The sequence below is a fragment of the Cannabis sativa genome, chromosome 1 (assembly GCF_029168945.1).
Source record: "Cannabis sativa cultivar Pink pepper isolate KNU-18-1 chromosome 1, ASM2916894v1, whole genome shotgun sequence".
Taxonomy (NCBI): domain Eukaryota; kingdom Viridiplantae; phylum Streptophyta; class Magnoliopsida; order Rosales; family Cannabaceae; genus Cannabis; species Cannabis sativa.
Window position 1 is genome coordinate 6,599,279 of NC_083601.1, and position 13,386 is coordinate 6,612,664.

General features: G+C 33.4%; 1 protein-coding gene across 1 annotated transcript; it reads right to left on the reverse strand.

Annotated features, from left to right (window-relative positions):
• Positions 1-4,069: 4,069 nt before the first annotated feature.
• On the reverse strand, positions 4,070-6,360 carry LOC133034024 (protein FAR1-RELATED SEQUENCE 5-like). The gene is made up of 2 exons (XM_061109065.1): positions 6,146-6,360; positions 4,070-5,999 (listed from the first exon to the last, which is right to left on the reverse strand). The coding sequence occupies exons 1-2, from the start codon at positions 6,358-6,360 to the stop codon at positions 4,070-4,072; spliced, it is 2,145 nt and encodes a 714-aa protein (XP_060965048.1).
• Between the last annotated feature and the right edge of the window lie 7,026 nt (positions 6,361-13,386).

Genomic DNA, 13,386 nt, shown 5'->3' on the forward strand with positions numbered 1-13,386 from the left:
AGGTTTAAAGGCTATGGTTAAGGCCTTTATATAGGAGGCCTAAACCCTAGATTACAGTTTAAATCCCTACATATTTGCATAGGTTGTTAGATAATTACAAAAGACTAAAGTGCCCTTGAATCTAGATATTATTCAACCATTTTGTTGGGCTTTTAGGGCCAAATTCGCAGCCCAATGACTTGCTGTCCATATTTTGGGCTATACATAGAGTCCTACGAGGTTAGTCCTGGCTGCCCATAGACCTGCAGGTGAGGTCTGGCCGCCTAAGGCCTATAGGATCTGGCAGGTCAAGGTCTACAAGATCTGGCAGGTCAAGGCCTGCAGGACCTGGCAGGTCACTATAGCTCTACCAAGAGGAGGCCAACCTTTGGGTGTGAAAGACAGCTTTGTACATCATTTCCTTGTAGAAACCACCCTTGGTCGAACGAAAGCTTCCTTGGTTTGGAAGTCACTTATTAGCAAGCCAGCTTGTGCACAGATCCCGATTGCCCTATATATAGGCTCACCCTAACTAGCCTGTAGGCTTCTCTTGGTCGATCAGGGGTGTTAGTAAAACTCCTTGAGGGCTCACTTCACTCCATTCAGTTGCTGCTTGACAATTTTTCTTAATCTTGCATGGAGGTCTTGTTCTGAAATTGGCAGGGTTGTACCCTTCCTGTACTCTATCTTTGGCTTACGTGGACATGCCACATCAGGTAGACAAAATTTGAGATAACAATATTGACTTTGGGTTTGGTAGGCTGGGTCTAATGGAGGGATAAATGTCGTGCGTACAACAATTATTATCTAATGTGGGTAGGTGGCCATACGGTGTTGATCATGTACATTGCGAGTCGGAGGAGTGGGCATTGGACAAAAAGGTTGGTTACTTTTTGTGCTACGCGCTTTTCCCAATTGTGATTTGAGTGACAGACCCCTTATTCTATGGGCTTCAGCATTAGAGACATGCCACGTTGGACGAATCCCAAAAGGTTAGTTTTTGCGACACCCTAGAATATTGGCTTCCGTGACAAACTTTAGACTATCCTTCCAGGATACCCGTGGAGTATCCATTTGTGTCTTTTTGTAAACTTGATAATTCATCTATGTTAGTTCTCCAGATTTGTCAGTTCGACGTAGCCCTCAATCAAGACTTAACAAAATCCATACCATATGCCTTTCGACTTCGTTATTGGGCAAAATCGCTATGTGTTTGGGCCTTGAAAATGGGCCCGCAAATTGATTTGGGGACACCAAACGAACACGTGTTGCTTGTTTGGAAATACCGATAACAATACTTTGCTTTTGCTACACGATGAGGATTTATTACAATAATTATGGTTACTTTTATGTTTTTTTAGCTTAAAAATTGAAAAATTTAGTATCTCTGATAGAAAATACTTGATGAAGAATATGAAGCGATATTAGAAAAGTTATTAGGTATAACTCATCATAAAAAAATTGGCTTGTATTAACGGAGGATATTCCTCACCTTATTAAGTGGATAGAGTATATATCTCCAGTCAATGTGAGATTTTAATATGACCTTTAACGAACAATATGGACTATGCCAAACAATTGTAAACAAATTGATATTGGGGCACCCTTTATAAAATTGGACCCGCTCTGATAATATATTAGAAAACTTAGGATGTATATCTCACCCTAACAAAATTGGATTGTTACTCAAGGATTGCCCTCACCTTATTAAATGGATCAAGAATACATTTGTAACCAATGTGAGACTCTAATATGCTTACACTGTAGGTATCATTTTTTCTCTTATTAGAATATGTTATTACCTAAAGAACTTTTAGGCATTAACTTATAAATTTTGTAACCTCCAATTACTATGAGTAGAGTTTAGGCAGAAATTTTAAGCAATTAAAAAATTAATACAAAAATACTTTATTTTATTTACTTATATTTTTTTTTGAAAGAATAAAATATCTTATTTGACATTATCCTTTTTCTCTACTATTAGAGCATTTGAAATGTTTGACGTCAATGCTTTAACTTTTTTACTTGCCATGTCACTTAATTTGGTTTTGTCTCATACCGTCTTAATTGAGCACTTACGAAATGATAATATAATTGAGTATTGTTATTAAATATTAGTAGTGTCTGGTGCTTTATGATTGGTTGGTGATATTTCTTAAAAGTTATTATTCTAAGTTATATGAGATGTGATACTTAATTACACAATATGAGTATGATACTGACGAGAGTAGAAAATACTAATAGTGTGTTTTAGCATTTGTCAATGTAATGTATGGTGCCTAATTGATTACTCTTAATTAATATCCTTTAAATTGTAATATTTTCATTAATTTAATTAAGTATTAAATATTAAAAAATATTACTAATAAATCGTAAAATAATACATTTAGAAAAATCAAAAACATTAGTGATGCCTAATGCTCTATAATACAAAGTCAATTTCAAGCACATTTATGATGACAGACATGCGGAAATAAAAAAAAAAAAAGCACATTTATGATGGGCTAATTAATGTATAGCTCTCAAAACACTTTTGAATGTAAAATGAAACAATTGTTATGGCTCTCAAGCAAGTAATACAACGTGATTATTGATATTCACAACGTTTCAACACTTTGTTCAAATCTCTTTGAAATTAACATTTATGAATGCGTGTGTTTCGTACAGTGGAAATTTGGCCAATGTCTTGGTGCCTCGAGGATTGATTTCCCAATTCCCACTAACATTTTCAAAACATTTACCAGCAATAACCTCATTTTTAGGGAAAAAAATTGAATGTAGATAGATAAATTGGACTTTCCTCAGGTTGAGTTGGATCCGTCTTTATCGAATGGCTAATTCTACTTACCATTTTACCCACCATTTAGCAAGCCTAAAAAATCCTATAATAAAAATGCTCTAAATTTGTTTATTAAAAAAAAAATAAAATAATTTACATTATAAATACTTAAATTTAACTTTTAATTGTAAATAAATACTTTACTTTAATTTTTAATAGTATTAATACTTAATTTATAATTCTGGAACATATATAGGTACCTGACTGTTAAGTGTAAGTCAACGTCCATTTAATAGTCTCTGATTGGTCCAGATTATTAAAATTTTATTTTATTTAAAAATTAATTTAAATATACTATTAAAAAAGTGACACGTGGATAATGACTATCTATATCTATATCTATATCTATATATAAAGGAAAGCATTAGAGATGTTAAGTGACACTCTACATTTTATTTCATTAACCTTTTCTATTTTCTCAAAATTTTATATTTTTATTAATTTTGTAGGCAGCCGATTTTGTGCCCATATATGCAAAACACGGATTGGAATCCGTTGTACCGCAGGGGGGTCCCACCGTACTTTTAAATGTTTTTTAATTTTTGAAATGTAAGTGGTAACCGGTTGTTGTAGGTGTGGTTACCGGTTGGGAGTTTATTCTTTTAATTAAAAAATAATTAGGTACGGAAAAAGTACAAAATGGTACTGTTTGTGTTAGTTAGAGTACAAAAAGGTACATCAGTCTTCACTGTTCCTGGCAGTTGATGGTACGAAAACACTGTAGGCAGTGGGTCCATGTTGTCGGATTAAGGCTATTTTGGTATTTTCCTTCATTCATAAGATCATATGTATTTGTGGGATGGTAATTAAGTACATTATATAGAGTACCGTGTACATTACTTGTTTCTGCGTGATGTTTAGTAAAATTAGGGTACATAATATCACGTACCGAGTACAAAATTTCACGTACCGAGTACGTTCATTTACGTTTCGTAGTATATTGTTTAGAATTTTTTTTTTTTAGTGATGAAATTATTTGTTGTTATACATTGAGTTTTTAGTTGGTGTAATTTTGTAATTTTAAATATTTCGTATATTAAAAATTACCAGAAAAATATATTTTTTCACCTTATAAGATTCAGTTTTTTTTCCTAGGCATAATTTAGTTGTTCGTCAATAATAATTTTGAGATTTGGTGAAGATGAGAGAATTACCTTAAACACACCAAACATAACAAGAAGTATATAAATGTAGAATTTTTGAAGCAATAAGTAGAGTCATAAACGTTAAAACAACAATGGCTAAAAGTAGCTAGTTATAAGAATGACCATAGTAAGACTCTTGTGTGGAGGAAGGCGGTTCCGGGAAATACGCGTTGGAGTGGTCATTGAATGAGTCAGATGCTGGTTGATTGTTTGGAGGTTGTTGCCCCTGAGATCCAGTGTTATGTTGACGATTTGGGCACCGTCGATAATCATGGTCTGATGAGCGACAAATGCGACAATGTCTTGAGTTTCTTGGGATCTGCTCCCCGTTTGGTCCTTCCCTTGTATTTCCCGTACCCTTTGTTCTCACAACTTCGGGGTCTTTAATAATGTTGGGGTTGCTACGATATCTTCCAGGTTGTGGCGTCTCTCCTTCCGGATTGGAATTCAAGTCAAATTCTTCCTTGAACATTAGAGTTAGCCGTTCAAGCTCTTCCTTTGCACGGTTGTACGAGTCCTCTGATTTTGCTGCATAGAAAGTGAAGTTATAAGTCAGTGAACTGAGAGATCCAAACCTAGCCATCTCGTAAATGTGCTGTTGTGGTTGTGCTGGCGGGTTAAAATGTAGGTGGAGATTTATCTTTGCGGATTTGCTCCATCGCTTCATGAGAAGAGAATTAGGTATTCTTCTCATGTTTAATCTTTTCATTGTAGCCCATAAATGTCTACAAGGGTACCCTTGACTTTCATAGAGCAAGCAACTACAGTGTAGTGCTCGTCGGCCTTCACAGTAATGAACTCGGTATTGGACGTCCGGATGCTGGAACTTTCCAATGGTGAATATCTGCCACTCTCCTTCTTGCTCTTGAGTTAGGACAAAATAGTTATTCTCTAAATCAAGCTGCTCAGCAACCTTGTGGTACATAGTTCTTGTGTAGAATTCAGCACATTGGTTGTAGTAAGTGGTCAAGCATGTAGGATTAGGTGGGTGAGGTCGAGTGCATCTACTTTTGAAGTCATTTGCAGTCTCGTTGTGTCTGAGCTTTGAGACTGTCATATCTATGGTTGTTACAAATTCACGCAAGCAATAATTCTTCTCTAAAAATTTTTTTAGAGCGGAGTTGATGGATTCGCAACGTTGTGTGGTTCTCATTCCTGCAACGAATGAACCCCTTAAATACGTTTCTGCCCATTGTTGTCTTGACTCGAATGTTGTTTGACACCATTCATTATCTGTTAGTTGTTGGGTTTGGATGACGTCTAACCATCTTGCTTCAAATTCTTCCTCCTCGTAGTAGTTGTACATGAGATCCTTAAATGTTTTTAAGAAGATCGGATCTTTAACCTTTTTTGAAGCATTTGTATTGAGATGCCAAGCGCAGAGACGGTGCGTAACATCAGGCATGTGTTCAACGATAGCCTGTTTCATGGCCGCATCTTGGTCAGTAACTACAACACTTGGCTTCTTATCTCCATGGCATTCTAGAAATTTTTGAAGTAGCCAAGAATATGATGGAAGCTTCTCGTGGAGGAGGAGAGCAAATCCGAAGATGCATGTGTTGAAATGGTGGTTGACGCCAATGAGAACAGTGAGGGGCTTATTGTACTCATTCGTCATGTAGGTTGTGTCAAATCCTAGTACATCCCCAAAAGCTACATAGTCCACGCGTGAGTTTCCATCTGCCCAGAATAAGTTAGCCAAGCGATTCTCGTCGTCAACCTGATAGACAACGAAGAAATTAGGATCCTTCTCTGCGAGACAATCAAGAAATCCCAGAGCCCCTTCTGAGTCCGTCTCTATCTTCTCTTCTCGCTTCGCACCAGCAACCCTGTTGTACACATCTCGAAGTTGACATGGCATTTTCTCGTAACCTCCACTTTGCAAAGCAACATGAGACATTATGTTGGCAGTTTTAATTCCTACGGAGTTCATCGACCTAACTTGGGCAAGCAACCCATTGGAGACAACTCTATATGATCTCAAAAATTGTACCTCACTTGATGAAGCCACTCGTGATTGTGCATTGTGCTGAACTCTTTGCATTTCCAAGTGTTACACGGTTGTGTGAGTAAAATACGCAATGCTGCCTGACATCCGGTTCTAGTGACATCATGAGGTCTTTTTTTTCTTGGTGTGTCCGGTGATGCGATTTTTTTCGAACCCTCTGAACAACAAACCCACCTCCGCATTACAATGACCCCATGAGAACGTCGTACATCGTCTTTCCTTGTGCCGAAACCCATCCGTTTCGCATACATTTCGTAGAATGCTTCCCATTTTTCCAGTTTGTCGAGACTCTTGCCTAGCACATCCTGTATCTCAATCTCATTCACTGGTTTTATGATGTTTAGCTCTGCTGTGATGGTTTCCCATTCATAAGTGTGTTCGTCATTCATGTTGGCTTGTTATTGATTTGTAAGAATTGTAGATGAGGAGTAAGGTGTAGAGGGTGCTGAGGGGATTGAAATTAGATTTTGTGAGTTTAAAAGGCTGAGATAATAGGGTTGTGTGGAGTTGGTGATCACATTTAAAGCTGTTGGGCTGATATTAATGGGCCTCTTCAATATTACAATCTGAACTCAACTCCTCTCGTACGTCATAACAGTATAATAGTACAAATTGTTTTAATTTCATTCCACATGTAATTGTGAAATAAGGTTATTTGACGAAAAATTTGAAGGGTTGATGTTATTGAGTTGAAAGGTTTGGTGGTGGGATTTAAATAGATTGGGGTTATGTTAATGGGCCTTCACCTAAGTTTTTCAATGAGTTGAACCATATTCGTACGTCCGAAATAAAACATTGTACTTTTATTGTTTTTGAAAAAAAATATGTTAAGAAAAGAAGAAAATTTTAATAAATGGTTAGTTGTTCACATTTAAATCCATTGGGCTTATATTAATGGGCCTATACCAACATCTTTTAATGAATTCAACCATTCCTGTACTTTACAAAGATAACGCAGTACTATTATGAAAACCCCATGCGTGTACACGTGTATTAAAGTGATGACTTTTTTTAGTAGAATGGGTAGTTTTACTGATTTATATATGTTGGGGATTTATTTATGTTGGGCTGATATTAATGGGCCCTTCACCTACATCTTCTTATAAGTTAAACCATCGTCGTACGTTAGAACGATGCGAGTAGGACATTAGGTTTTTTGGAAAAACGGGATTGATGAATAATGTTGACATTTGACCATACTACGTACGCCTACACGTGTATTTAATTGTGTAATTCAGAGATTTAAGCACCCCTCTTTTGACACATCACATTTGCCCAATGGAGTACATCCCAATGGAGTACAGCTAACTAAAAAACGTACTATAGGGTTATTCTCCACGACTTATATAAGACACTTGAGACGTTTTCCAATCCAGCATCAACTTTATAGAGAAATTAACTTGTAACTTAGTTATTAACATTACAATATATCAAGTATGAGTTCAGGTCCACACTGGGTTATTTTCAATGGACCAAATGAAGGTATCTATAGTACGTACGAAGATGCTGTAAGCAAAAACACTACTTCTGATGCGTCCATAAAAATAATTCGTTATGAATCTTTCATAGAAGCTTTTTCTGCTTTATGTCTACATGGAGAGACGGGAGAATGCTTCACTGGGCAGAAAGTTAGAGAACTTTGCTGTGTTAATGAGTTTCCCTGCATGTGGGATTCTGATGATGATAATGATGAAGAGGCTATCCTTAATTCTGTTTGCTCACTGTTTGATGAGGGTGAATGTTCTGGTGCAAATAAATCACCCGAACAGGACAATGTGAAAGATTCGACTGAGAAAGGTGAGGACCAAAATGGAGATGATATAGAAGTTAGGGACAAAGGAGGAGTGGATACTTCTCCCAAAAACAGTAAATGATGCACTGTGTTAGTGTCCAAGTTATGTTATTTTATATTTTAAGCTATAATGTTGTACGATCAGTATTTGTTATGAAATATGTACTTTGGTTTATTTTGGAGTATTAATGTCACTTTCCTCATTAATTAATTGTGAAAGTAAAAGTGAAGTGAATCATTGTGAAATCACAACTGCAAACAGAAAGCAAAAAAACTTAAAATAATATAGTAAAGTTACAAACAAGTAGATATATAATAGAAGTGCTTCAATCTCATTAAATGGCCTAACAAAAAGTTGATTCAACGGCCATATGAGATGAGTTGTAACAAAAGTACAGTATATATATATATGAAAAATACCACGACTGAAACCGAACGGATGTTCAATCAAGTTCTATAACTTGAGGGAACTTCCTTTGAGACGGAGGGCTATTGTCTCTGAACGGGGACTTTGGTCGTGAAGGGCTTTCTCTTGGAGTAGTGCTTGGTGATTCTTGTTTCACATGAAGTGGGTAGTGGGGAATGGACACCTCGATGTAGTCGAGAATGTCATCCATGATACCCTCTAATTTTTCTCTTGAAGTGTTGGCTTCTTGCATGGCGTGGGCTGAATGGTACAGATGTTCCGCGAGTTTGTATGACTTTTGCGTGGCCTCCGTGGCTCGTAAATGAGCCTTCTTTATAATTTTTTCGTGTTCGTGGAGAACAGACTCGAGCCTTGCACAGTTAGGACATCCTGACATGGACGCTGAACGGAGTCTTGGACTCCGTGACGGTGTACCTACGGGTCTTGTGGAAGAAAAAGGATGCGGTGGGGATTTTTGAGGACTTGTTTCAAAAGGGTTGAAGTTTTGGTAAGGGTCCATTTGATGTAGGTAACAGTAAAACGGGGTTTGATAAAATTGCTTAGTAAATAGACATAACCTTTACTTATATAGTGGGTTGGTGGGTTGATGTACACGTGATTGGGTTGATGTAATAATATTGGTTTTCTTTTTCCGAATTTAACCATTTAATAGTTAATAAATTTTGACAATGGTAATATTTACCCATTTATTAGTTAACCAATTTTAATAGAAGGAGAAGGTGAATCAAATCCCACAAACAAAATCTAAGCAATATCGGGAAAGTACTAAGTGATGTGACATGTTTATATTAAAAACAAATATACGTACGGTTTTATGATTTAAATAATAATTTCTAGGATTAAAGTAAAAATAAAATGCTTTTAAGTATTAGTACAGATGGAAGACATAATGAATGATGTGAATTGATTTATTACAGTATAAAAATGTCACATCACCATCTTTAAATAATAAGTACATGGTTTGAAACATAAAAAATAGTGTTTTTATTTTTCAATCTAAAATTCAAAATAATACCCAGATTTTGTTTTTGAAAATATTTAACTAAATCAAGAATTTTTATGTAGACCCACCTTTTGAGTTTATAAAAACATAAAATTGTTTTCAAATCTTAAATAATAAGAGGAGTCACTCTCAATTTTTCTGGTTTTGTTTTTATTTTTTTTAAAATTGTTTAAAATAATGATAATATAAAACATACTTTGAAGTTTTCAAAAAATAAAAAATATTTGTTTGATGTAATTTTCTAAAAACAGAAATTATTTATTTATTCTTTCTTTTTTTCTTAGAAAATAAACTTCAATAAAAACATTAATAAATATATTCATAAAAAAGAAATGCATTTTAAAAGTTTTTTCAATAATAATGAGATAAAGTAATTTGGAAAAAAAAAATTGATGAAATTAAACTCCGACAAATAACTTTTTGGTGTTCTCAAAATTTTATATTTTTTTTATTTTTTCTTTTTAAAAAAAAATCTTCTGAAAATATTGTCAAACACTTATAATTGTATTATTAAAAAAAAAATTTAGTTGTTAAGAATAAAATTTATTTTTTAATTATAGTGTCAAAACACCATCTAAATAATTTGTCAAAATGAGTGTTTGCCTTCTTTTTTGTTAAATGTTGTATTAATATAAATTTACTAGCCTAAATTTAAATAAGAACACAAAATGTTTCTAAATAAAATAATATATATAAAAAAAATCAATATTAATTGAACATAAAGATCAAATGTTAGAATTATAAAATTAATTTTGAGAAAAAGAAAAAAAAATGAAACTGTATTATATGTATTAAAATAAAATGTTATAATATATTGATATCAAATCATGGTGCTCTTAATTGTATTAATCCTAATTATTTTATTAGAAATAAAGTAACTATATGTAGGATGTTTGTCTATTTATAGAGATCAAAATATAAGGTACATAGAATAGAACATTCCCTACAATTATAATAAATAATAAAAACAAGTTTTTTTTTATAATATTTGGCACAATACTCGAAGAATTCACGTGACATGTATGACTTTTTTTTTAATATTTTGGTCGGATCCCACAGAAGGAGTAATTATTTAATGAATACTTTGTCACCTAAATATTTAAATGTTATGGTAATAATAAGTACATGGTTTAAATGGTGAAATTTAAAAAGGTGATGTGACATCTACTCATTTCAGTAGTGAATAATTTATTAAAATTTGACATCATAATCGTTGTTGGTACTACTATCATAATTTATTAAATCTGACCTAATTGATTTGTCCAAATTTTAATAAGAAAAATGTCATATTAGTATATTAGAGCCCAACAAATATTAAATCTCCTTAAGTAATTACTGGTAGGTTTCGTGTTTTGAAATAGTATATTAATTAACTCAAATCAGGGAATCCCATGAGATCTGCATGTCAGAATGTAGTCAGTTTGATTTGATGTTACACTGTGAAATCGCTGACGTACGTTATTTAAAGTGTAGGAAATACTCCATTTAACGTCAGTGAGTACACTGTGGGACGTACACAGAAAATTAAATATTGATAAGACAACTATTGATTTTTTTAGTTAGTATCTACAAATTAAAGAGGAAATAGTCCATACTTGGTTAAGAAGATTACAATATTTGGACAATTTTTAAATAATTCCCAACAACTTAAAAACGTGGTCCTAAATAGGAAATGGTTCAAAATGTATTAAAATAAGTAATGTACGAATAAATATGTTCGAAATTATAGTTTACATTTGAAAAAAAATCTTATTATCTCATTAAATTCAAATATTGAGTAAACATAATTGCACCGTACTGTATTTTCGATTTAAGGTACTCTGCACGTATATTGATGTACGTTATTTTCAAACTTGAACTTATTGAGATATGGGAGATCCAGCTTCTGACGTACATTGAAATACGTTCCAAACATATTTTCATATAATTTATTTCTGTGACTGTTGAAAATTGATTTTAGGGTTGGAAAGACATACGTAGAAATACGTTATTAGAATAAAGAAATCTTTTATATATGCTAATTAATTTGTAGTAACCACATTACAATTTCTCACTTCTTGATTACAATAAAGTATTCAACATTACAATTTTCAAATAATAAAAGTGAACAACCAACTAATGGATTAACATTTGGATTAACCCAACAAAATGGATTAATTTTTGTCTTTTGTTAATAAAAACTCCTACAGTACATATGATGTGACATATATATTTAAAACTCACCCAAGTACGGTTTTATAATAAAATAATAATTTTACCTAAAAATGTAAAAACGCTGACATTTGCCTCCCGCGTATCATTTTTTCGAGAGTCTGGCGCACCGTTGTGTCAAATATGATAGATAACACTCATCCCTCGGTGGCCTTATTGGAGGTTTAGGTTCGGTTGGATGGCATATTTGGGTGCCCGTATTGGAAGTTGTTCGGGCCACCCTACTCCACCCATCCGAAACCTTCGTCAACGTTTCCTGAATATACATATACCACATACATAAAATTTTTAAGAAACAATTCGTAATAATATAATTTTTAAAAAAATAGACGTAAATAGTTGAGTTATTACCGAAATTTCTAATGAGATGATTGATTGAATTGCTGAAATTCCCTTGATGCACCTACAACACACGGTTGTAGTGCATACCAATCCTTTTGTTTACACATCTTCACTTCGGTGCAACAACAATACATAATTTACTTTTTTTTATATATATTATCCCTATACATACGTCTACAGATAGGGAGTGAGTTTTCTAGGAAAGAAAACAATACTAAATTGAGAGGTGAATGAGTAAGGAGAGGTAGAGGGGTATATATAGTACTTGTGGATGTGATTGTTGAGTGTAGTCTTGTCAAATATTACAAAATAATAATTAATATAACCCTAGGTACGGCTAAAGGTGGTATAACCCCAAGACAAATTTGATTTTGTCAATCCCTTGAAAAACGTAATTTGAACAAACCCAACCCCCTATTAACTTTTCCTTGGAAGACGTAATTCCAACCAACGAAATTATCGATTTTGTTGTGATTTGGTTGATTGTGGTTAGAAAAAATTTCTCTTTTATTATTATTATTATTAAAAAACTGAAATAATGAGCTATTCACATATTCTCACTTTAATAATTTTAAAATATATTAATTCAGTGCTTGTACGTTTTTTTTTTTTTTGTTGCCAATTACTTTTTTATTTATTATTTGTATATGACTCATGACATATATAGTAAAAATATATTTTTTTTAATAATAATAATAAACTTGTCAAACATTCTCTTTTTTTTTTTTAATTTTTTTTAAAATATTTTAGTCTTTTTCTTTTTTTTATATATATTTTGTTAATAAATAAAGAATATTTAAATTTAAATAAAATTTAATGTATGAAACAACTGAACAAGTTACTACTTTTAAATTTTTTATATTTAAAATTAGAAAATTAAATAAAAAATAAACTTATTTTTATAAAACTATTTTAATAAGTTACATTTAAAACATTATATGAGTTACATTTAAAAAAAAAAAGTAACTTCAGGGTATCTTAAATAATATAATAACATAATATAGCTTAAAAATATAAAAAAGTAACAAAAAAATACTTTTAATATTATTCTTCATTTTATGTTTCTCACATATTAAAATGAGTACATACTGTTATGAATACAATAGTAGTTTGAGACAACAAGAGACTGTAGTAATAAAGTCTGGAGAATAGTGACTCTGGTACGCTTCATGATGAAATGAGTACATACTGTGCCACAACGGGCCCGTAAACACCGCAAGTCACATTGTGAGTAGTACGAATGGTTGAGTGTCACTCAGTACAACCCCAGGTCGAACTGGATTCGGTGAGTTTGTTGGGAGAGTAGTGATTCCGGTACCCCAAAGCTAACTTGAGTACATATTGTGTGTCACCGGGCCCGTAAACACCGCAAGTCACATTGTGAGTCGTACGAATGGTTGAGTGTCACTCAGTACAACCCGAGGTCGAACTGGATTCGGTGAGTTCGTTGGGAGAGTAGTGATTCCGGTACCCCAAAGCGAACTGGACTACATACTGTGCCACAACGGGCCCGTAAACACCGCAAGTCACATTGTGAGTCGTACGAATGGTTGAGTGTCACTCAGTACAACCCCAGGTCGAACTGGATTCAGTGAGTTTGTTGGGAGAGTAGTGATTCCGGTACCCTAAAGCTAACTTGA

Coding starts and splice junctions, on each gene's coding strand:
- LOC133034024 (XM_061109065.1), bottom strand. CDS start 6,360: ATGAATGACGAACACACTTATGAATGGGAAACCATCACAGCAGAGCTA. Junction 6,000..6,145: donor GGGGTCATTGTAATGCGGAG/GTGGGTTTGTTG, acceptor GGAAATGCAAAG/AGTTCAGCACAATGCACAAT.